The sequence below is a fragment of the Lytechinus pictus genome, chromosome 14 (assembly GCF_037042905.1).
Source record: "Lytechinus pictus isolate F3 Inbred chromosome 14, Lp3.0, whole genome shotgun sequence".
Lineage (NCBI taxonomy): Eukaryota > Metazoa > Echinodermata > Echinoidea > Temnopleuroida > Toxopneustidae > Lytechinus > Lytechinus pictus.
Genome location: NC_087258.1, coordinates 1,746,971 through 1,772,084, shown reverse-complemented (window position 1 = coordinate 1,772,084; position 25,114 = coordinate 1,746,971). Strand labels below are relative to the sequence as shown.

The 25,114-nt window shown below is 37.4% G+C and overlaps 1 protein-coding gene across 1 annotated transcript; it reads left to right on the top strand.

Annotated features, from left to right (window-relative positions):
* The first annotated feature begins 6,356 nt into the window (after positions 1–6,356).
* LOC129276794 (uncharacterized) lies at positions 6,357–23,545 on the top strand. The gene is made up of 10 exons (XM_064109380.1): positions 6,357–6,670; positions 7,354–7,456; positions 8,048–8,126; positions 8,852–8,904; positions 9,816–9,869; positions 11,687–11,789; positions 12,678–12,761; positions 14,584–14,687; positions 17,081–17,218; positions 18,010–23,545. The coding sequence occupies exons 1-10, from the start codon at positions 6,564–6,566 to the stop codon at positions 19,135–19,137; spliced, it is 1,953 nt and encodes a 650-aa protein (XP_063965450.1). The 5' UTR covers positions 6,357–6,563; the 3' UTR covers positions 19,138–23,545.
* The last annotated feature ends 1,569 nt before the right edge of the window (positions 23,546–25,114 follow it).

Here is a 25,114-nt window from a genome sequence, read left to right as displayed (position 1 = left end):
GTGAATGTATCTTTAGTAGGTATAGGCCAACAGCGCCCGCGATGCCAACGATGTGTTGGTGCCTGTAGTAGATGCCAACAGTGCCAACGATGCCAACAATGTAAATGTATCTTTAGTACGTATAGGCCAACAGCGCCGGCCAGGATGCCAACGATGTGTTGGTGTCTGTAGTATAGGCCAACCTTGCCCGCGATGCCAACGATGTGAATGTATCTTTTGTATGTATAGGCCAACAGCGCCCGCGATGCCAACGATGTGTTGGTGCCTGTAGTAGATGCCAACAGTGCCAACGATGCCAACAATGTAAATGTATCTTTAGTACGTATAGGCCAACAGCGCCGGCCAGGATGCCAACGATGTGTTGGTGTCTGTAGTACAGGCCAACCTTGCCATCGATGCCAACGATGTGAATGTATCTTTAGTAAGTATAGGCCAACTTTGCCGGCGATGCCAACGATGTGAACGTATGTTTAGTATGTATATACCAACAGCGCCCGCGATGCCAACGATGTGTTGGTGCCTGTAGTAGATGCCAACAGTGCCAACGATGTGAATGTATCTTACATAGGCCAACATTGCCGGCGATGCCAACGATGTGAATATGCCTGTTGTAGAGGCCAACATTGCCGGCGATGCCAACGATGTGAATATAACCCTAACCCTAACCCTAACCCTAACCCTAACCCTAACCCTAACCCTAACCCTAACCCTAACCCTAACCCTAACCCTAACCCTAACCCTAACCCTAACCCTAACCCTAACCCTAACCCTAACCCTAAACCCTAACCCTAACCCTAAACCCTAACCCTAACCCTAACCCTAACCCTAACCCTAACCCTAACCCTAACCCTAAACCCTAACCCTAACCCTAACCCTAACCCTAACCCTAACCCTAACCCTAAACCCTAACCCTAACCCTAAACCCTAACCCTAACCCTAACCCTAACCCTAACCCTAACCCTAACCCTAACCCTAACCCTAAACCCTAACCCTAACCCTAACCCTAACCCTAATTGAATTCAATTCCCATTGAATTCCTTCAATGGGAATTAAAACTTTATTTCATATTTTAATGAAGAAAAAATGAAAATATTTCATGTATAAAAAATACAAAAGAAATAGAGAGTGAATGACATCGATCACCTCACTAACCAGGATATGCATATATTAAACTGTTTTGTGAAACCATACTTTGAAACGCTTGCCAACGATGTTTTGAATGTTGCATTGCACGGTCACATCGTTGGTCGTTGGCTAGCGGCGCACCGAACGATGTATAGCAATAGCTAGTAGTAGTAGGTAATTTAAAAGAGTGTATTAATCTTGTACTATTGCACCTTCACATCGTGGGTCGTTGGTTAGCCAACGATGTTTTAAATGTTACATGGCACCGTCACATCGTTGGTCGTTGGCTAGCGGCGCACCCAACGATGTATATAGCTCTAGTAGGTAATTTAAAAGAGTGTATTAATCTTATTTTATAATATAACAGTTTCACATCGTGGGTCGTTGGTTAGCCAACGATGTTTTGAATATTATATTGCACCGTCCGTACCGTCACAACGTGGGTCGTTGGCTAGCAGCGCACCCAACGATGTTTAATTATAGCTCTAGTAGTAGTCAAAGGGCAAAGGTCATTACGTATGGCCTGGATGCATTGCTCGTACGTACCGTCATACGTACGTACGTACGTAGTATAGTAGTAGTAGTAGTACCAGTAATGCATGTACGTATATAATAGTATGGATATATCTAGGCTATATACCATTGAATTAGTATATAGCTATAGGTCTTGACATCGTTGTGTTGGCTGACCAACGATTGGGTAGTGAGCAGTAAGCCTGAGTCGAATCGATTTTAAAATCGGTGTTCGATCGATGTCATCGAACGCCGATGCAGATTTTGCCAAATCGGTGCATCGAAAAAAAAAATAAAAATACGTCGGCCGGTCGATTCATTTGGTTCGCACAATCAAACATCAAAATAAACAGTAATATCCAACTCGACTACTACTTACTTCATTTATATTGCCCCCAAAATGAAACCGATTGTGTAATTATGATGCCTATTCACCATTAATTTGAAGTTCATTTCGATCATAGTTCGAGTCTTACTCGTCTGCCCGGCTCGTCTGCTCGTGCCGAGATAATTTATGCACGATGAATTTATGAATGGAAGTCGCCATTGATCGTGCATGCGCAGTACTGTGCTTTAATCAAATCAGAAAATGGCCGGAAAATTGACGCGATCTACGTATAAAAGTAAATCTTGCTTTCATGAACAATATTAATATCATGACCATAGAACATGATTTAATCGTAATATTTAACAATAATTTGCATATGATAATCATTAATATGAATTTAGAGCTTGATGTGAAACGTTTGTATTTCGTTTCAATTTTCAATGGCGGACATCACATGACGATCGACTTGAGTGAGTGGAATCTCACTTGTCTAAAAAAATCATTACACGTCAGGATTGATTATCGAACATTGTCAATATGTAGAAACTCTTTTGAATATCGTAATATCACCATATAATAATATTTTACATGACACAACAGAGAAAAATTACATTTGATATTTTTTCCCATCAATTTGAAGCTTGTTTGTGCCCAACTTTGGGCTCTGATTTCATGAATGGAAAATATGTCAGACGTCATCAAACGCGCATGCGCATTGTGCTTCTTTTCTCGGAGACGTCCAGAGATGGAATAAAAAATAAAAATAATGCCAGTATAATACTATTAATTCTTCCATATGAACATAACATACTTTGCTGACATCGTCAATATTTTTAGTATGGCCATAAAATCTTATTAAATCGTAATTATTTAACATCCAATAATAATTCATATGAATTTAGAGCTCGATCCGAGACATTCGTATTTATTTCGATCACAAGCTCTTGTGTCTAAAATAAATGGATTATCATTATCAGGATTAAGTCTCGAACGTTGTCAGAACTCATATTCCACAATCTTTCCTCACAATCGTTATATCAGCATTGAATACCAATTCAAATGACCATCCAGAGGAAATTAATTAATTATTTCCATCAATTTATTTGGAGCTAATTTTGGATCCAACTACCCCGCCAACTACACAATCTTACAGCGCTCTCCCCGCTGTTTGCACTTGTTAGATGGCACTGGCAAGCACGCCTGTCGTTTCGGGAGAGTGAGTGAACGGGGCTGCGGACGGGGCTGGTGTGTGCGAGGTTGGACTGCGAATGCTAGTTGACCAAAAATCATTCGGATTGACTCTGCGTGATTCATGTCTTTCATTGTTTCATTTTAAACTTATATGTTATCATCTGCAAATATCATTGTTGAAGATATTTTGGGAAGAATTCTACATTGCCCCCAGCCTTTTTTGTGTTTTGTGATCATGGAAAATACAAACGAACTTTGCTCTGTCATCTGCTTTTGCAACGCTCACCCGGCGCGGCCAGCGCAGACCGTCAGTGCATGTAGTGCATGCATAGCGCATGCATCGACGGCCGGCCGGAGCAAAAAAAATGACTCGATTTTCCCCGCCTTCAAATTTCGATGCATCGATGTTCGATCGAATTAAAGCTGTCGAACACCGGTTTTCAAAATAATCGATATGACTCAGGCTTAGCAGTGTCGGGGTATTCTGCAGTTAAGCCGAATTTAGAACCATGACCGAGTGTGTGATTTTTTTTTATGCTTTATAATTTATTTATTTGACTTTTGTTTTTGTATGCTTTTTATGAATATGAGACTATTTTATTGCATGCCCATATCGGACACTGATTGATTGGACCTACTCAAGTATTGCGAGGTAGCTATTGTTTAACTTTTAGTACCAGAGATATGCTCCACTGAGACTGAGAGTGAGAAAATTACGACTATACTCTGTAAAATATTTAAAGAGGACTGTACTCAACGGAAGAAGAAGAGACTTCGTGTGGCTCCACGGCGCAGGGCATCCCCTCTGCCGAAGTCAAAGCTCGGATCGGATAATCGGTGACGCATGCCAATACCTAATATTGACTAAAAATATAAGATTTTTAAGTTGTTGTTTATCTCAAAGTCTGAGGATTTTTTTTTTGTCGGGACATGTTTTAAGATTTTTGAAGTGCTAGCGATTTATATATATGTATTATAGGAAAAACTCTTGTTTTTCAAAAGAGAAATATACATGTTTCTGTAGAAGATGTATTTTCCGAAAAAGTCGGAAAGGTAAATAAATCAATGTCCCCAACGTCACATCAATAAACCGTCAAGGGGGACATGTTTCAAAACTACTTTTAGGTACTATCGTCTAAAATCAATTTATAAACTTGCTGTTATGAACCCTAGTCCTCCATAAAAAATATAAATGAAGCATTATTCAGACAACAGCGGAAAGGAAAAAAAAACAGAAAAGAAGAAATCTAAGACTACTAAACGGACCGGACGATCAGGAACATTTAAAAATTGTTTTGAGGTGCTAACAAGTAAAAATATGTTTTATACACCTTCTGTTGTGAACTCCTGTTCTCCAAAAGGAAATATAAATCAGGGCTCGAATTAAGGATTGAGAGGGGCAAGGCCATTTTTTAGCTTGGGGCAAAGTGGATTTATCAGTCAACTATTGTATAGTAATCTCGTACAGCCAACCGTGTTTGGGTGGGTATTTCTGAGAAGTCAGTAAAGATCACTTTATTACAGAACTTTAGAAGTAATGTTTGCAGAAACTTGCTCCATCTACCCACTGGGGCTCTTCCCAGTGAGTAGCTATAGACCTCTACAATTGTATAGATTTTTAAATTAAATTTTACACATTAAAATTCAAGAAAAATTGCTTACCTTGGACTGAAAAGTGGTTTCGCATGTCTCTTCCATGGAAATAAAAGGAAGCTCAATGGTGGTGCAAATAAACCTAAATTCACCTCGTAGGTAGTCTAAATTCATTGTACAAAGTTTAAACACAGTCAATGCAGAAATATAGAAATAAGAGCAAATTGAACAAAAACTTGAAAAAAGGATGGAAGCATTCCAGTTTGTCCTGCTTGTTTACAAATTCATTTAAAATTTAACATTGTTTATTTAATCCCTATTTCATTTATTTTTATTTAATATGTCACTTATTCAATTCGTTGTAAATTGCTCATTTAGCTTCATTTTATGTAATGTAAAAATAAGGTCTAACTTATTATTGTCCATCAAGTTGAAAAGCTTAAGGATGTTAAAGTTCATTAAATTTGAACAGAAGTTTACAGGAATTAGCCCTGAGTAAAAATGTTTAACCGATGTTTAAACTACCTTTAGCTCTAAAATCGTTTACAAATTTCGTTTAACATTTCTACTGCTGGGAAAAATTAACTAAAAATACCTTGATACTGACCAAATATTCCCTTAATCATTATCATACATGTACTGCTTCGAAATTAATTAAAGTGATTGGTTAACATTGGTTTGACTTTTTAAAAATATGAGCTAGAAGGTCACACTTGTCACCTGTGTCTGTGATATGTTACAAAAATGAAGCCCAGAAAAAATTGCGTTCGAAAATAATTATTTAGTGCTTCAAAAATTGAAATATAAAGTGACCGAAAACACCATCTTAATTTCATCCCATACACTTATGTGTACTATTCAGGCGTCTATAAGACGCCTATTTACAAAATCGGGGTTTGCCTTGTAGTTTTAGCTTTTCATTCTCAATAATGGTTGTTTTCAGGGTTTATTAGTTCTAATACATGCACTTGTACACATGTTTCATCTTGATTTGAGAATTTTTAAATCGGCTGTTCACAAAGTTAAACAATACCTTTAAGAATGTACCGGTACTTCACTAATAATTTAAAATAAGGAAACAAAAATTAAATGGGGAAAATTTCACTTGAATTTCATACGTTGAATTTAAATGATAACAGTTCGACATGTAGGCCCTGTATCAAATTAAGGCATATTGTGTCCTCGATCAAAATGTGAATGAACAAGCCAGGATGATTAAAGTACCGTAATACAAGTTTATATGCTTCAGTGATTGTAGGTATGAAAATCACAAGTTGCTTGACGGCCCTTATGATCTATCTACACATATTCTTACATCAATGAAAACAATCCATTTATTTTAATCAAATCAAAGGCTACTATCGTTGCTTGAATTCGTTGATATATACGATACGTATTTCTTTCAAATTTTCATAGAATTTAGAACCAAAACTTCTTGCAAAACCTCAACATCATGATACAACAGGGGTTGAATAACTCTACATGCAACATATAGGTCTCTGCACTCATCAATCTGGTTCCCTTGTAAATCCCAAAGTTTCAAAAACTTTGTGGGGAAAAATTATTCTTTGCTCATGCCCAAATTTGTGGAATACTGTACACATTCTTCCCGAAGACATCAGAAATTGTATCTCTGTTGAATCCTTCAAAAATCTTTTCAAAATACATATATTTTTTTCACTTCTTGATCATCTGTGTGCCTAGAGCACTATAGGGGTGGATTTTGCCCTTAATAAATCATATACTATTATTTTTATTGTTATTATTATGAAACCTGTAGGAAGCTATTTCAAAGATCACACTCTATACTTAAATGCATTTATGTGTGTTTATATTTCCATGTATTATAGGTGTTTCAAAGGTGGTTGACCTTTGTGCTGCCCCTGGGAGCTGGAGCCAGGTGCTTAGCCGTAAACTGAGGTACATGACCATGTAATATGTTCTTATTATTCATTGAGATTTTAGTGAAGAAACATTGCTCATCCCAAAAAATTGTTATTGTGAACACACATGAAGCTAAAAATAAAATACTAAAGGGCAATATGAATACCATCAAATATGTACGTCCGACCCCCTATATGTGAGACCTTCATGAAATTTTCTGTCTCTGATTTTTTCTTGTTTTGACAGTCTGTAATGTTCTCAAAGGATCATGACTTGGCCAGTTTATAAATTGAAGTGAAAAATGGGGGTTGAACGCACAAAAAGGTTGATAATTTTATGGAATTGCCCTTAAATAAAATATAATAAATGGCAGTTACCGCAAGTCTAAGTTATGAAACGGTTGCCAGGTAGGGGGAAGGGGGTCCCATTTCATAAAACTTGTTTAATATAAATATTACCTCAGTCACATTACCCATATGGCGGCCGTACGGCGAGTCAAAAACAGCCATTTTAGCATTTTTTTTTCCGGCTTCATATGTGTGGTTTGAATAAAAATGAATGAAATTGCTGTTTTCGACCGTACGGCCATATAGGAAATGTGACTGAGGTATAACAGTTGAAAATTTAGCTAGATTGGCTGGTACTAGATTTGTTATAGAAATTGTGCATTTGTTGTTATGACTCCTTAAGGTCTGTTGATCTTTAAATTTATGTTTCAGAAATGAAGATGGTTCTTACGACGGTACAAAGATCGTAGCAGTAGATCTGCAGGCTATGGCTCCACTTCCTGGTGTCATACAGATCCAGGGTGACATCACAAAGGTAATTCAAGATTCATGGTAATTTACTGTCATGTAAAACTATTATATATATATATATTTTGTAGGACGAGAGAAGGGTACGATTTCTTAGGTGCTTTTATATCCCCTCAATCATAGAAAACACCTTGAAAGTATTGCATCATTCAGAGCAAATTTATCCAGAATTCTTATATATTAGTGATATATATTTTTTTCAAACAGGTATCTGTGATGTGAGATTGATCACTCTATTTTGAACTATGGTTATATATGTACATTGATGAGTAGAGGTTTATAATCATCTGCATTTTGTTCATCTCCGTTGCCTACTGTCTTTTGTCAAGGCATCAATCCACACTTTGCCACTTTTCACCCAGGAGTTAGACCGGTATCCGATAGGATGCAATTATTAATGCAGTAGGTTTAGCAATTATGGAAACTTTTGTTGGAATGCTTATTAGGGAGTGGAGAATGTGCCCACATTTTTGTGTTCAAGCAAGCTACATGTAGGAACTAATGTCTTGTGTAATCAATTTTAAAGCATTTAGCGACATTGTTCTGATGTGCTAAGCATTATAAATCAGGATATTATCATTATTTCACTTTATGTCAGGAATCCACAGCAAATGAAATTGTGTCTCACTTCGAGGGAGAAAAGGCTGACTTGGTAGTATGTGATGGTGCCCCAGATGGTAAGTCTAAAATGAAATCAGTATAAAATAGGCCCCGTTTACACTGGAAATAAGGCCTGGGTCTGCCTTATTTTCGCTATAAACACCCAAAAGCCCAAAGCTGTTTTAAAATCAGCCAGGCATTTGGACCAGATCTGGAGGTTGTCTTTGCTGGGCTATTTTTAAACTGTAAACGGGCGCAGACCCAAGTGTGGTACCAAATGTGGCACCGCTTGGGGCTGCACTGTGGGTGACGTGGCAATTGCTCCAGACTTTATTTTGTCTAAGATATAGGGTTTAATGTTAGGTTTAGGATAGGGTATAGTGTTAAATCCAAGGTTAAAGTTTGTAATTCCATTAGTGTGTGGAATTCATAGCGGAGCAATTGTCATGGAACCGCACGCACTGTGAACCTGCCATGCCACCAAATCATTTAGTGTTTCCATGAAGAGCGCCACTACAAGAAAATATCAAAGGCTTGGTATTTAGGCTTGCCCTAGTCCACCAATATAAACACACAAGTATAGAGGCTGAGGACCCCAATATATCACGGCCTCGTATTTAATACCAAAATAGGCAAATATTTATTTAAATAATGTATGTCAAAGAGACTTTGGTGATCCTAATATTTTTGAATTAAGTAGGCTCACCTGTACATGAGCATGTCTATAAAGGAAACAGTGTCCCTTTTTATCGCCATCTAATCATTTAATTGTGTAAGAATTATTTTTCCTTTTCATTTCTAGTTACAGGCCTCCATGACATTGATGAATACATACAAGCACAGCTTCTATTAGCAGTGAGTATTCTTGAACATGTACAAATTCTTGTCGTGGCTATCCTGTACAGCTTACGCAGCAAATGCATTATAGTCAGAAGTATACCATAGTTTATCTTAATCTTTTCTTGAGTTCTTTACATTTTTGGGTTGTTGTAGCCTCTCTTATGGTATCTGGGAGTTTATTCCATTGGGGGACTGTTCTCGGATATATAGAGACTGTTGGTAGCATTTCTTATAGCATTCCTTATATTGTCATATAACAAACTTCTTCGACGAGTGCGTTGTGGTTGGTTTACTCTGAGCCACGTTTATGCTCAGGATATGTTTGATGTTACTGGGAATTACACTTTGAATTATACCTTGAGTGTAGAGATGATGGCAGGCTTTTCGGTGTTGAATGAAGAATGATTGAGTGTTAGTTTGATATCTCCGTAACTATTCAAGTGGTATAATTGACTTTGTCCTCGCACACTGACATGTGTGTGTGTGATTGAATCTTGGACTTTAGGATTGATATTGTTTATTTTCTCCTTTACACCATACACCATATTGTTTGTCTACTTTAATTCATTCATGTAAACATAAACCTCTCTTAAGTTTTTAATGGCAAGCTACTTTGACATCTTTCTTTAGCTGATTACAGCAAAAATTTCATACTAGTTACAAAGTAAAGAAAGTATGTGAATTTGTATTTTATAAGACAGAAATTATTATAACATTTAGTACATTGTGTAATTCTGAACATTTTAAGCTAATTTTCTGTTCGTCCCTGTTATGCAAGCTTGTAAACATGTTTTTGGGTGTAAAGTTAATACAATTGGATCCGACATTTTAGAATTGTAAAATTGGTGTAATGAGTAGAAAAGATTTTGATGTTATGCAGTTATTATCATAGAATATAATCTTTGATTTTTTTTTTTCAACCACAGGCTCTAAACATCACCACGCATGTATTAAAACCAGAAGGCACCTTCATTGCTAAGGTAGGGTCACATGTTTAGAAGGGACCTTGACAAAGTGTGAGCCACGTCTTTTGGCAAGATTCCAGTTCAGCTTCTTTTCACTTGTAATCCTCCCTTTTCTGCATACAAAAGCAACATGGGAATGGAGGAATGCTGCTGCAAAAGACACTGAGTGGGATTTGTGATTAAAAGATGCAGTACATGCTTCTGTTAAAGTGCTTAATGCTCAAACTCAGTCAATGTGGCACATTAGATTATTTTTAAATACTTGTAAGGAGATATCTTGTGTCTCCAAATTTGTCTACTGGCTAAAATTATTGAACAAATAATGATTGTTTGTTTTGAATTAACATTTTTTCTAATGGATGTTTCATTTTTGTTGTATTTCAGGGGTTTTACTTGAAAATGCTTAATATGAAGAATAATAATGCATGAGTTTTGGACTTGGGTTTCCTGACCAACCAAACTTTCAGAATAAATTGGCAAAATGTCATACATTTTTCAGGATTAAATGATTACAAATAACGTAAGTAACGGTCTATTAACTGCACCTTTTTCTCGGCGGGATAGAAGCAAAAGTCGGGGGTGCGGTTTATCCACGGTGACTGGTCTGAGCCAGCCCGTCGTAACCCCTCCCGAACACGTAAGACGTCTGCCAGTTCACAACACTTCGAGTGGCCGGGTGTAGCCGCCCAGGGCAATGTCGTTTAGAGGGGTATGAGCCGCGGGTAATGAGAAGCGATTATTACGATCTTAATCAAATATTGTCCATAACAAGCGCACCCACCTTCATGACACTAATTTCGACTTTATTCTCGATTTAAAGCAGCGAAGTTCCCTGGCTAAGAATGAGACGCTAAGCATACTTGGTAATATTTTGTCACAGCTGAGCGAGAGTTGAGTGAGCTGCGCTGAGCTAGCTAGCTTGCGTTGTATTGTGGTTATAGTGCGACTTAAGCTGGCGCTATTCATTTTAACCCCTCCCCTCCAAAGTCCCGTTTCGCGCCAGCGTATTTTTTCTTTCCCGTTTGCTTTTCATAAGATACCATGTACACCACGCACGAGAGAGACGGCACAAAGCCGTAAAAACAACTGGAAGAAATGCCAATTTCTTTGTTTCTTGAACCTTCCTGTAATCCTGTATCCAAAATTCATGCTAAGACATCGAATGCTAGACAAATTTTGAAAGTGTTTGTGAGGTTGTGATGCAAGAAATGTGAATGTTTCTTCCCCCTACGCCGGGAAAGACACATCATAATTTGATAAGATGTACTGGTACCGTATCGTAGTTTGCAATGTACAAGAACGGCAGTGCTGTGTGTGTGCACTGTGACTGTGAGGTGATGAGTGAGTGTGTAAGTGGCCAATATTGTCGGGACATTTCTTTCTTAACATTTGTTGATGAAATGATCAAGAACAGCAGATTTCCGCATACCGGTAATCTGTTTGGATACTTTGATTTTTTTTTTTTTTTAGTCCAAAGTTGGGGGTGCGGTTAATCCACGGGTGCGGTTTATAGTCCGTTACTTACGGTAGCAATTGTTGAATAGTAAATATTTTTCATTTCAAGTGATGAAGAAATAAACATTAATGAAAAAATTCAGATTTTTAACGCGATAATGATTTGATTAAGATAATCTATACTTCTGCATGTGCATATATTTAGGAACCAGTCTAGATTTTGTTATTACTTTTTTTAAATCTTTTTTTATGAAAAACATGATAATGCATTTTTTTTAATTATATAAATTTCATTAATGCCATATTACCTCTAGAGATCTATTTTAATACAGTTTGATGTCAAATAAATTGTATGGTTCTCATCCAATGAATAATAGATTTTCAGAGGAAAGGATGTAACCTTGCTATACTCCCAACTCAAGATCTTCTTTCCCCAAGTCACCATTGCCAAGCCAAGGAGTAGCAGAAACTCAAGTATAGGTAGGTTATAGTAAAAACATTTATAAATTTTTGAATTATATTCAAGTATCTTACGTTTCGTCTCTTTTATGATATATATATATATATATTTTTTTTTTTTTGGGGGGGGGTCATGCTAATTTTGTATTATCTAACTTTATGCATATTGTAACATGTAAACAAAACAAATTTCTAGTTAATAGAAGGGTTTGAGGTATATTGAAAAGGACTGTTTGTAGGACTAATCTTTTATGAGAAGGTGATACATGTAGGTCTTAAAAGAACTGTCGTTGACGTTTCGATTCTAAATTTTCAAGTGTTATAATGGACATTAAATAAGAGAAATATATTCATACATTATCATCAAACATTTCAATCTTAGAAAAGTGTAGTGACAATATTTGTTTTCATCAGATGATTGTGAAAATTAGAATTTCAGTGTTGAGATTATTCAGTGTCCTCTATCGTAATGTGTTCATTGTTTTTTTTTATATGTATACTTGAACACTTATCTTTCTAAAATTTCTAACCCATTCCATGCGTGAGAAATGAAGTTGTATCCAAAAGAAAAAAGTTGTTTTTATTTGGGTTGGGAAGCAGACAAAAATAAATGTTCATGTAAAAAGAATACGTCCACTCAAACATGTTTTAATTTCATATCATCCACACTAAAACAGTTTTAGGTCTTATACATTCAAAGATTGAAGTAATAAAGTAGAATAATGAAAAAACTTTGGGGATATACCAAAACTACAGAGGGGTTTGATTGTACTAATCGGAAAGTAATTAATTAAGGAATAACTTTTTATATGGCTGTTTTTTTGGCAATCTTATTCAATGTTTTTTCTGAAGATTAGGAGGTAGGGCCATAACCCTCTGATGAATGTTGTATTTTTTTTTTAAATGCAGAGGCTTTTGTTGTTTGTCAACGATATGCTCCTCCTGTTGGGTATACACCAAATATGTCCAACCCATTATTGGATCAAAAGTATGGTAAGTTTCCCCATATGGTCAGTATTATCGATCAGTGTTGGATATTTGAAGTCAATTGCAGGAAACCTACAGGTACCTGTTTAAATATGCATGCTTTTTAAATCAAAGGATCTTGACAACCTTAAAACTTAATAATAATTCCTATTATTATTTTTTAGTTTATTCATTTCTAATAGGTCACCAATTTTATTCTTTGAAGAACATATATTGTTTACCAGCTCCCTCCCCTGTGCATAGACCTATACATTCACAGCTTGGATGCCTGTATGCAGTGTTTCCTTATGTTGCGTATCATGAATATTTTCACTCAACGCTTTGGAAAGATGGAGGCTTACTATGGTGCAACCATTGATATCATTAGCATCTGCAGTTCTTGCTCACAAGTGCATTTGACAATTCCTGTTGCGAAGGCCTCTGATAGACGCTCAGTCGCAGGTGGACCACTATGGTGGGAATTCCACCTATGCTTTCATGAAAACTAGCTTGTGATATTATTGCCTATATCTTTTTGATAATATTCATCTCTCAGTTACATGTATATTTTAGCTGTAGGAGTAACCTCTCAAAACCAAAGTGCCATGTCATTGTAGCTTGTGGGGTCATCGTGTTCTAGTGGTTATGACTCTCATCTTTCGATCAGAAGAACGGGGGTTCAAATCCCAGCTATTGCTTGTGTTCCTTCGGAAAGAAATTTACCCACATTGTGCTGCATTCAACCCAGATGAGGCAAATGAGTTTAATTCATTGAATGCATGGAGCCCTAGAAGGCAACTCAAGCTAAAGCCTGGGTTATAATAATAATGATAATAATAACAATGCGCCTCAGAATAGATTTTTTTCTAGATAGATGGCGCTATATAAATGCCTATTATTACTATAATGACCCTGGCACTAGACAACATCTCTGAAGCCATTACGAAAATACCCCGTTTGAGGTTTCACCGCACTTGGGATCGCAAACTGCGGTATTAGACCCCATTTTTCGTTTGAAACTCTCATTTCTCATTTGAACATTTCCAAGCCCCGATAAACCCATCTTGGCCAGGTAATCCCCACCTCCACAGGCCAGTAAAGCCAAGGACGAAATGATAAACAACAGCTGTGCTATTACGTAAGACTTCTCTGCCTGTAGAAGGAACTTCGGAATGAAATTATTGTCTTTGATATTTAGTCACGTTTTCAAAGGCATATTGTATTCAGACATCCAATATTAGTCCTTTTTCAATTTCGAACGAAGAAAATCGACCTCGAAATAAGGAAAATAAGCGAATAAAAATTAGGGTATGGTTTGCATGCAGGGACTGCCCTCAGCGCTGCGATGCATCCCATAGTTTCTGTCCGTCCAGCAAGAAAATATGGGATGCATGCCGTTCACTCGCGCATTGATAAAACAGCCAGACAGAAAGAAAGAAAGAAAGAAAGAAAGAAAGAAAGAAAGAAAGAAAGAAAGAAAGAAAGAAAGGAAGGAAGGAAGGAAGGAAGGAAGGAAGGAAGGAAGGAAGGAAGGAAGGAAGAAAGAAAGGAAGAAAGAAGTTGCACTTCACCGCGTGTATACACGGAACTCCATAGCAGGCTCTTAGACACGTTGCAATCCATCGTGTGTGGCCCCCTGCTCTGTGTGCTGGACTGTCGTGTTATCTTTGGACCGAGGTCAAGAAACAGGTGTTTTGATACTTAGGGCTTATAGTACTTGGAGAAGAGAATTGGTGAAAAAGAAACGGGGGTATAGTCTTCTCAAAGGGAGGTTTTTCGTCATGCAAGGCACTTTATCCTCATTTGTCTATTATCCTTGAAATGAAGATGTATTTGATTATCTTTGCAGATACTGATTTCAACAATCTGGAAGGTCCTAACCGTGTGATCGTTCCATTTCTAGCTTGTGGTGACCTTAGTGCCTATGATTCTGATAGGAATTATCCCTTGGAGGTAAGCATTAACGTTTGCACCTGATGTGTTATGTGGTATTGTCTTTACCACAAAGGCAGCATCTTTTTTAGGAAAATACTGGTTTCTGCAGGCATCGTCAGACCAGTGCCGATTTGCCGTAGATGGGGGCAGCATGATTGTCCGAGAGACGATCCAAACTATCTCCTGTATACTTTCCCATTCTCGTCTGAACAAGCCTGCTGTAACCAGTAGCAGAGCTGCCAACCATTACGTTCTTGCCGCAATCATTACGTTTTTTCATTCAAATTACGGCATGATGGTTTTTCTTTTCAAATTACGTTTTTTGACAATTTTGATAATGTGTGTACATAATTGTATGTCTGAGATGAGCCTGGTACTTGCGCGTGCGTAGTCGCCCGCCGGCCGGTTTTCCAACGCACTTTAATAATTTGATAGCGTGCACGTACATATATATTAGTTGAATATGCGAGCGGCATGCATGGTACGAATCACGATGTATAGCGACTGGTAAATACGTCTGTAAGGATGATGACGTCATCCAAGATGGCATCTTACGATAACCAACGAAAGGATCGAGGATGATTATGTTTTGATCATCATTTGAAAGGAAATAACACTAACTGCGGTCTAAGGTACGATATTTCTGAATTTTATATATCTTATCTTAAATTTGCATGTAATTTCTTTCCTATAAAGTGATGTTTTATGTACAAAAAAATGATCCGAAAATCGGATTTCCGCCGAATGTTAGATCTAACGTTACTGCTCACGTTGTCTTTACGCACGGGCCTACACTCTTCAGGTGAGTGGAGCCAACGTTTGTTCTGCAGCGCAGAGCGAGGAGTACGATGAATTGGTAGGGTAATTCCCCAAATGTAGTAAGAGAAGAGTCCATTTATAATGGAGGGGGATTTGGAGGTTTCAGGGAAATTATTATTCCGTTTGCAAAATTTTACAAAAATACTCATCATATATATTAAAGATTGAATCATCAAAAGATATTTTTCATATACTTTAAAATTAATTGTGGTGATAAAGAAATGAAATTTTGAGGCTATTTTCTTGAATTGATTAATATAAATTCCCTTCGGATAATGGTACTGTCTGGTTAATTTTCATCAACTCGTATCAAACAAATACGATGAATTCGGCTTTGAAAAGACATGGAAAGCTCTTCATTGTCCCCTGAAGTAATAATTCTGGGTGATATTCAACATTTGTTGATAGTTTTCACATGATTTATACTAGAGAGATGTCCTGCTGCTTTTGGAATTCATTAAAAAAGTCGGCACTTTAGCATTCAGTTTAGCAGGAATGGGAAGATTTCTTCCCCGGTTCTGGCGGCCTAGATGTCTGCTCTATAGTGCTGTCACTGCAGGGGATGCTTGAGTGTGCGTGCAGTGTAATTGAGGCTGAGCTGTGCACATCGTGAAGTGATTGACGATGTGACTTTTGTGGAATGATTTCAACTTCTTATCTATAGATCTATTGGAATTTTAGATTAGATTGATTTATGAATAATTTTTTTATATTTGTGGAATGTTACATGTACACTTCCATTTTATGACACTTTAATTTTAAAGGGTACTGTTTGGCAAAACAATGTTACTTGGAAAGAGAAGTTGATGTGAACTTTTTTTTTTCTCTTATTCTACAATTTGGTAGTTTTGTCAGGAAACTCAACATAAAAGATGAATTATTTTAGAAGTGGAAAGGAAGCCCCAGAAAAATAGAGCCCTAAAAATGTTCACCAGAACTGATTTTGGTGCCCCTGAAATAATTTTTTCTCGACAGATCTTCACTTTGATAAGTGCCGGAGTAGGTTGCACTACAAAATGAAAGGCCTACTTGTCATTTTTAGAAAAATTTGCCTTGGTGCCCATTTGACTAGAATAAAAGTGGCCTTCATGCCCTTTAGAATGGCCTTGATACCCCTTGAAATTTTGGGGCATCCAAGGCCACTTTGCCGGTTGCCCCAAGCTGAAAGTGCCCTTTTAAAAATTGCCTTGCCCCTCTCAATTCTTAATTCAAACCCTGCTACTGACTTAATTAAAGTTGGTAGATTATATCAAACGGCCCAAGACTAAGTGTCCAATTTGTAACACTCCGTTACTTAGCCCAGACTAGGCCTAGAGATTAACTTTTTTTTAATAATTATTGTTCACTGCATACATACTTTTTGCATTGGATGTTTGTCGCGTGTGGTTTTAAGGTTCGTTTTAACACATTGTTTTTTTTTGTTGGAAATTCCTTTTTTTGGCCATAATGATTCCTTTTTTTGCTTGCACAAGGTTGGCAGCTCTGCAGTAGTAGAAAACCTGCAGGTAACAAGAAAATTATTGCAAAAAGATGAAAGTCTCTGTTTGTTCGTCCTGTTGAGTAACTTTGCTTTATTTTTATCATGTGCGCAGATCAAGCCTGGAGAAGGTTACACATACCGTCCCCCAACACAGCAACCAATCAACCCACCATATAAGACAGCATGTGATATGAAGAAGAAAGATCAGCTAGCCAAACCTGTCACAACAACGGCAAGATCTAGAGAACAGGTATTCAATTTTATTTTTCAATTTGTCGGTTTTTAGGTCTGTTGTTGGGCCATTTATGGTAGAACTTGTTACAAGAGAAACAGATTGCTTGATGTTTCTATTATTTTATGTTTATTTTTTATAGGTCTTCAGAAAGAGTGGATGAACTATGATAGATATAGGGCTCTACAAAGAAAACAATTCTTGTTTTGCTTGTGGAGCAAGTTTCTTTCAAAATAACTTGTCTGGAACTTGCCTGAAAATGCCTCACCTTTTTTATTTCCATAACTAAGAAATTTATAAAGATTTGAATTCAATTAATCTACATTGGAACATTTATCATTTAACTATTGCACTTTGATGATTTTTTTATATACTGGTATACTGATTGTTTATTATTTGTTCTCATGACAGCAGAACTAAATTCAATTCATTTGTTTGCCCCAAAGAGCCAGGGATTTAAAAATTCACTTGCTGTTAAATAATTTTTGCTTGCCCAGGGCAAATGGAATTATTTAACAGTAAATAAATGTTAAAGTCACTGGCTGTTTCGATCAGGCAAGTGGGCATCTACAATGTAGTACCCTGTAGGATGAACTTCATCACTTTCATTTTGTGCATTATTTCACTCTCTCAGTTACAAGTATTGGAGGTAATTTGACATATATGAACTCACTCAATCCATTCTGTTGCATACTTTGCTTTTTTTGCTGCCGAGAAGAATGTATGTAAAAGTATAAGAAAATATTATGTAATGATAATTTTTTGTGAACACTCACTCTTCTTGTTTTCCCTTGCATGGAATCGTCCAGTTACAGGGAGATGAAGCAGATGGCCAGGCAGAAGGGAGAGAAGACAGGCAGGGTGGTGGTGGAGGGAAGCAGTTCGAGAGGGGAGATGGATCTGGAGTCACAGAGCAACAGGGAATGGATCTCTTAGGTGCCTGCAGCTCCAGCCATGGAGCATCAGCACAAGGAGGGGACACGGCCCATGGAGGGAGGGCTCCTGATGTGCTGGATATCCGGAGAGGCGTTCCAACCAGGAATGTTGAGAGTGGAGAGGAGGAAGGGCAACATAGGGTCCTGGAGGTGAGGGGGATGTTTCCTCCTGATCTTATAGGTGGAGCAGCCCAGGATAGTGGGCTTGAAGATGTTGAGGGAGATGCCGATGGCTCCAGGAGAATGGATCCTGCAGGAGCACCACATGGAGGTGGAGATGAAGCTCCAGGTCTAAGAGCAGAAGGACCTGCTCCTGGGCTCTTAGAAGGAGCAGTTGGAGGATATGATATCGGAGCCGGAGGTGTATCATTAGGTGGTGCAATAGGAGCAGAAGGTGGGGCAACAGGGACAATACCTAGTTCTATAGAAGGAGCTATTGGTGGTGCAGAAATTGAACCACTCAACAGAACTTTACCAGGACCTTCTGGAAGGGCTCCAAGTACATCCGATGCTCCCACTCCTAATCAAATATTAGATGGATCTTTGATAGGTGCAGTCGGTGGACTGGACATCAGTCCACCCATCGACGTTGTTCAGCAGCGTTCACAACCCAGTAGGGGTGATGCTTATCCCTTGGACGTCATTGGGGATATCAGCACCCAAAACAGGATATCCAGCTCAGAAGTTGTGAGACCACGTGTTCCTAGGCACTCGAGCAGTGACCAAGGGCCATCCAGGAGACCTCATCAAGGTATTGGTCTAGACATTGTGGACTTTGCCAGCGGTCAGATTTCACCACATAGCCGAGCGCCTCCTGGAAACCCTGGGGATGTGCCTTCCAGCGGGAACATAGACCAAGATCAAAGGACTCTGCAAGCTGGTTGCCAGAGAGGACCTCCACCCGATGTGACAGGTGTGGAGCAGGGTATTCTTGGTAGGATAAATGATCTTCATGTTGATGATAATAGACAAGCTAGGAATGATTCTGATGACTGGGTATAGGGGACAAGGATAATCTAAAACAACCAACTTCTGCATTATGAGAGTGAAACTGTCGACATATTACTTTGAGGCAATTTGGAATGGTGGATTGTCTAAGATATATTATGGTATATATCATATATACAGTGATTGTACTTGTACATTAGGTTCTTCTGAATTCAGTTCTAACTATCACCAACTTTGCAATAGTTCTCCAGGGAGATGTTTCACAAAGATTTCAAAGTGTGACTTAGTGTTGCACTAAAATTTACAGTTGTGTGCGGTATAAAAGGCATCACCCAATTTGTCAAATCATGCTAAGAGGACGCGCACTTCTGCATATTAATCAGTAAGCTTGCACGTTTCATGTCATGTGCACATCGGTATTTAAGCATGACTGGAAGCCATACTTAACTGTTTGTGAAACAACTCCCAGATCATGTTAATTGTGGTAATGTCAGATATCATTTTGGTATTTAAATGATCGTTCATACTGAATAATCATTTTTTTCCAGATTATTTTACCTGTTTGCAATATATATATGTATATATCCTTCTTAATATTTGAAGTAGATGAAGGGCATTTTTATAGTGTTTACAAAGAGAAAAAAACTAATGCACAAACTCAAGTATTTATGTATTTTTGCAGTTTCCTTATATTTAATTGGATCTGTCATGCAATTCTAGAAACATGTTAATTGCCACATCATCTACGTGAAACATGTACAGTCCAACCTCTCTTATTCGGACATGTTGGGACCAATCCGGATAAGGGATTTATCTGGATCTTGGAGACCCAATATCAAATACATGTACATGCAGCTGCCTCCCCAATACTAGCTACAGTGTATCAAACAATTATTTGTACACCTTCATATTTTATACTTTTAAGCAAATTAAATAAAAACTACTGAAAATTAGTCACTCTAAAGTGACTGCATTGTAGGATATGCATGTGCCCTTTGAACCATAAAGGATTTTCCCCCAAGAAATTGCATAATTTTATTTTTTTTCATTATTTTGTTAATTTTTCACCCTCAAACAATCATTCGTACACTTTCCATTTTGATTTAATTTTCACTGTTTAGTGATCTCAAATACTCTTTTTTTGAAGGAGAATTTGTCTTTAAGTTTCTGTCATAATAAAAGATCCAAAACACCATTATTTCACTATTCAACCCTGGCTTAACCTTGTTGATACAGAAACATGCCGGAATCAGTAACGTCTCTTGAAGTCAATGTGTATAACTTGGTTTCCTTCACCAAAATATGTCATTTCATACACTCCTAATGACATATTAGAGTTTGTGACCATTCACTACACTAATTGAAAGGATTGGTTGTAGTTTTTCAACATGGCAAATAAGACTTTGGCTAAGTTCCCCAAAGAAGGAGTTTCTGTATGCAAGATTTGGCATGAAACATAGTAACGGTGCAGTATAGCATAAAAAAATTCAAGAATACGAGGTAGAGTTGAAAATCAGAAGGGAAGGGGAAGAAAGAGCTTCAACATCAAGGACAGACAGGTACAGAAAAGAGATAGTGATCAAAGACCAGAAGATGTCTGCACACCAACCTGTAAAGTAGGTTGAAGCCAGTACAGGCACTCAGGTTTCCACCCAAACCATCAGGAATCGACTGAGAGAACGTGGACTGCATGGTAGGATTTCCCGTAAGAACCATTCATCAGTGAAGAGAACAAACTGAAATGCTAAAACTTCGCCAGGGAACATACTGACAAGCCTGTTAGATTCTGGAAAATGGTACTTTGGTATGGCAAGTCCAAGTTCAATATTTTCTGATCTGATGGTTGTCAGCGATTCTGGCGAGGAATATAGCCGGAAGTGCTTGAAACCAACTATGGTGGTGGAAACATGATGGTGTGGGGTTGTATGGCTGCTGCTGGCGAAGGCAATATCTACTTCATTGATGGAATCATGAATGCCGCCCTGCATACGAGCATCCTGTCACTAAAGACGATACCATCTGCTGCCAAAGTGCTAGAAAGCCATTTGATATTGATCCAAAGCATGTATGACAAACCTTGTGACAGCATTCTTGGCCGAGAAAGTATCTGTGCTCAAATGACACCTCAAAAGTTCAGATTTGAACACCATAGAGCATATCTGGGATGAAATTGAGGGAAATTGCCCATCAAATCCCCCAAGCAACAAAGGAGCCCTGAAAGTTATGCTTCAGTAAGCATGGAGCACCTGGATCTTGCAATATGTGAAAAACTGGTCGACAGTATGCAAAGGAGACTTCGTGCCATTATTGATGCCAAAGGAGGACCCACCAAGTACTAGCAAGAGACTTAAATTAGAAAAAAAAACATCAAGTGTACAAATAATTGTTTTTCCCTAAAAAATCACATTTTGGGGGAAAATTCTTGAAGTGGAATGAATTATATGTTTTTACTCTGCTTTAAACAAAGAGGATACATCATTTGTTAAATGATATTAGTTAGTAAATTTATGCTTTAAGAAAAAACTATTTTCTCCATGTTTGATTCATTGTTTTATGGGTGTACAAATAATTTTTTGATACACTGTACATGTAATCTATTGTAGTGGGCTTTCACAGACAGTATTCACTGCAGTGTCAGTGCAAATTATAGGAAGTTTGTTACGGAAATGAAATCGATTGGTCGCCAAAAGTCTTGGATAATTAACCTGTTGAAATGATTGAGGAATACTATGAGCATACCTCAAAAGAAAGAGAATGACTCAATGAAATTAAGTCAGCAAATTGGATCATCGCAGTCAGCCATTGTTACACTGACTGTAGGCTCAAACATGATAGATGGTGCTGTCCATAATGCAAGACGAGCCTAGCTCGCGAGACATGTTGTTTTTTACCTGAAAAAAAAAGAATGTGATGAAATGGTTGCACTTCGGACTGATTTACTGGAAAATTATCCTGTTTAAGTTCTTTCTGTAATTTGGGTAAGATATTTTCATTAAAAATGATGTGGTTGTACATGTAGGTAGACTACATGTATATTGGAAAATGTATGCAATCAAAGTGAGAAAAAAGCGTAGGAATTTCGATTTTAGATTGAAATCTCATTTCCCCACGTACTAGATTGAAAAAAGAAATCTTGGCAAGTGTGTGTCCAGATAATAAGATCCGGATAAGGGGAGGCCGGAAAAGAGAGGTCGGACTGTAGTAAATAAACCTTTTTTTTTTTTTAGATACTTCGTCAAAAGTCAGTGCAGTGTCTTTAGCGTGGGAATTCTGCGATTGGCCTTCTGTGACCAGTCCTCACATTTCCTCATAGACAAATTAATGGAGAGTGCAGGAAAGCCACAGAGTGCCTGTATAGTGGGATTCCTGCTAAAAACACATGGCACAGGCTTCTGACAAATTCAAGATTTGTTATTAGATCGTAAAAGGAAGGTGGTATTATGATATTAAACCACATGAAAAATACACTCTTTCATTCTAGCCCAATTATGTTGCATTCCTTATTTGATGAAAATAAGTCACTCTGAACTTGAAAATGGTGTGTGGGCTTATCATATGTTATTTCAAGATATCAAAGATATAGAACAGTTGTTGGAAAGATTGAAATAATTATTGTTGCAAGCTATCAAATTCATTCTTTTTTTTCTTTGCGTGCAATTTTCAGTAAACCCATTTTATTAGTGCATTAAATTTATAAACATCCTTTTCCAATTAACAGCAAGTTTCTGACACCATTCATTAATAGGCCAGCAGGAGATAGCCAAAAAGTGACTTAAAAATGGCTCAACTTGCAACTATCATAATTATAACAAGCAAATGTTTACTTTTTTGAAAGTATATGCCCTGACAAAAAGTATATGCTCTGTTTTTTTTTCATATACTATGTAACTACAAGAATGTTTTATTAGGAGGCTGCACTCTACAAGCTCCGCTTTTTAGCAGCCTCCTCCATTTCCAACATGTTTATGTAATAATCTTGAGTATAATTTTGGTACATGGAGATTTGAAATATGTTTTTCTTGCTTATTTGTATGTCAAATGTACAAAACTTATTGTCATTATTTAGAGATTGAAATAAAAGAAATTATATGAAATGAAAATGAAATGAAACAATATTCCGTATGAAAATCACCCAGAAAAAAAATAATTGGAAACATTCTCAAATTACATGTACGTCATCAATATGGAGCCCCCAAATTAGCATTTTGCCAAGGTAATTGTCAATAACGCATGTCTGCTAACACTAAAAGTACAATTTTACAGCAATTAACTTATTTCCTCTACTATAATCAAGATTTTCGGGTAGCATACACATACCAGTAGATCATTGGCCATCAAATACGTTTTCCACTGAACCAATATTATTGAATCTGAAGCACCCACCCTATTTCCATGGTTACATAACATCCTATATTAGATTTCATTTGATAAAATAAAAAAAATTCCCCTTCTGATAGTTGAATTATGTGGAAAATGTGCAATTATGTGAATTATGATGTATTACTTTGGCTATATAGTGAATATTCAGTTTGAAAAAAAAATGTTGATCACATGAAATATGACAAAATATGATAGTTTCCATGGTAACTCATGAAGCAACCCATGATTTATATAAATAGCAGTTTTTAACACTTGTGATTATCAACGTTGAAATAGAGAGGAAGAGAAGGGGAAAAAGATGGAGAGGGGTAAAGAAGAAAAAAAAGAGGAATAGGGGGAAGGAAGAGAAGAAAAATAAAAGAGAGAGGAAGAGAAGAAAAAAGAGAGGGATGGGGAAAAGAGAAGGAGGAAGAGGGGGAGGAAAAAAATAAAAAAGGATGAAGGGGAGGGGGAAGAAAAGGAAAAAAAACAGAAGGAGAGGGGGAAAGAAAGAAGAAAATAGAGAGATAGGGTTCACAAGCATTTTGTGTGAATTTTGACTTATTTCATGGTATGTGTTTGTTTTTAAACTTTTGGCCTGGGATGCATTTTGATCTGCTTGAAGCCCTGGGTTGTGATATCTTTGTGCACCAGCGGGCTCTTGTTAGCTTTGCAATTGTTTTTTTTTTTCTCTTTTTGCTCTTGTTTTTTTTTTCAATCATGTCAACAGTTTTCTTTACCGCAATTTACAACCTTATGCTGTTTCAAATGTATTACACCCCAAAACTCTTTATTCGTATGTTGAGCCACCCTGTTTCAAACACTTCTGTTATCCCCATATTCCAGAAGATTTCAAAAATATATTAGTAATAATATTTCACTATTATGCCCCAATCTAAAATTATGGATCTGAAAGTACTTTTAATTGTCAAGGGCATTCAAGATTATGTGAAAAGATGTAAATCGTTTCATTATTTAAGCTCCATCCAAAGTGGCCGTTCTTCAAGAAACCCACTCGTTAAAAGTTGATGAAATATTTTGGAAAGACAGCAATGGGGTGAAAAAAACAGACAAACATTGTTGTCTAGCTATGGGTCAGATAGGCGAGGGGTAGCCTTTTTTTATCCATATCATGTACCCATCGAGATAGACTCTCTTTACTCTGATTCCAATGGGAGATAACTGATAATCTGAAAAAATAAACAAGGTACCCCTTATTTTAGTCAATTTATATATCCCGAATAATGATAGTGAGATAGAACAGCTAATTATACTTCTATTACCCTTTTTACACACGCTAAAATTTCCTTAACCCTGTACTATAGGTGGGGCTAAATTGCCATTTAGCCCCACCTATAGTACGGGGTTAAGCTTAGCCCACTTTCTTTTTACACAGCATTTTTGCAAAGTGGGCTAACCCCACCTTTAGTACGGGATTATTTGGCCCTGCAAAAAAGCAGGATTATCCCAGCAATTGTGGTGCTAAGAGCGATAGTACGGGGTTAAGATCGCTAGTGTAAAACGAAAGTGGGCTAAGCTTAACCCCGTACTATAGGTGGGGCTAAATGGCAATTTGGCCCCACCTATAGTACGGGGTTATGGAAATTGTAGCGTGTGTAAAAAGGTACGAGTGAAGTACTTGTACTACGAATGATCGACAAAAACCACTAGT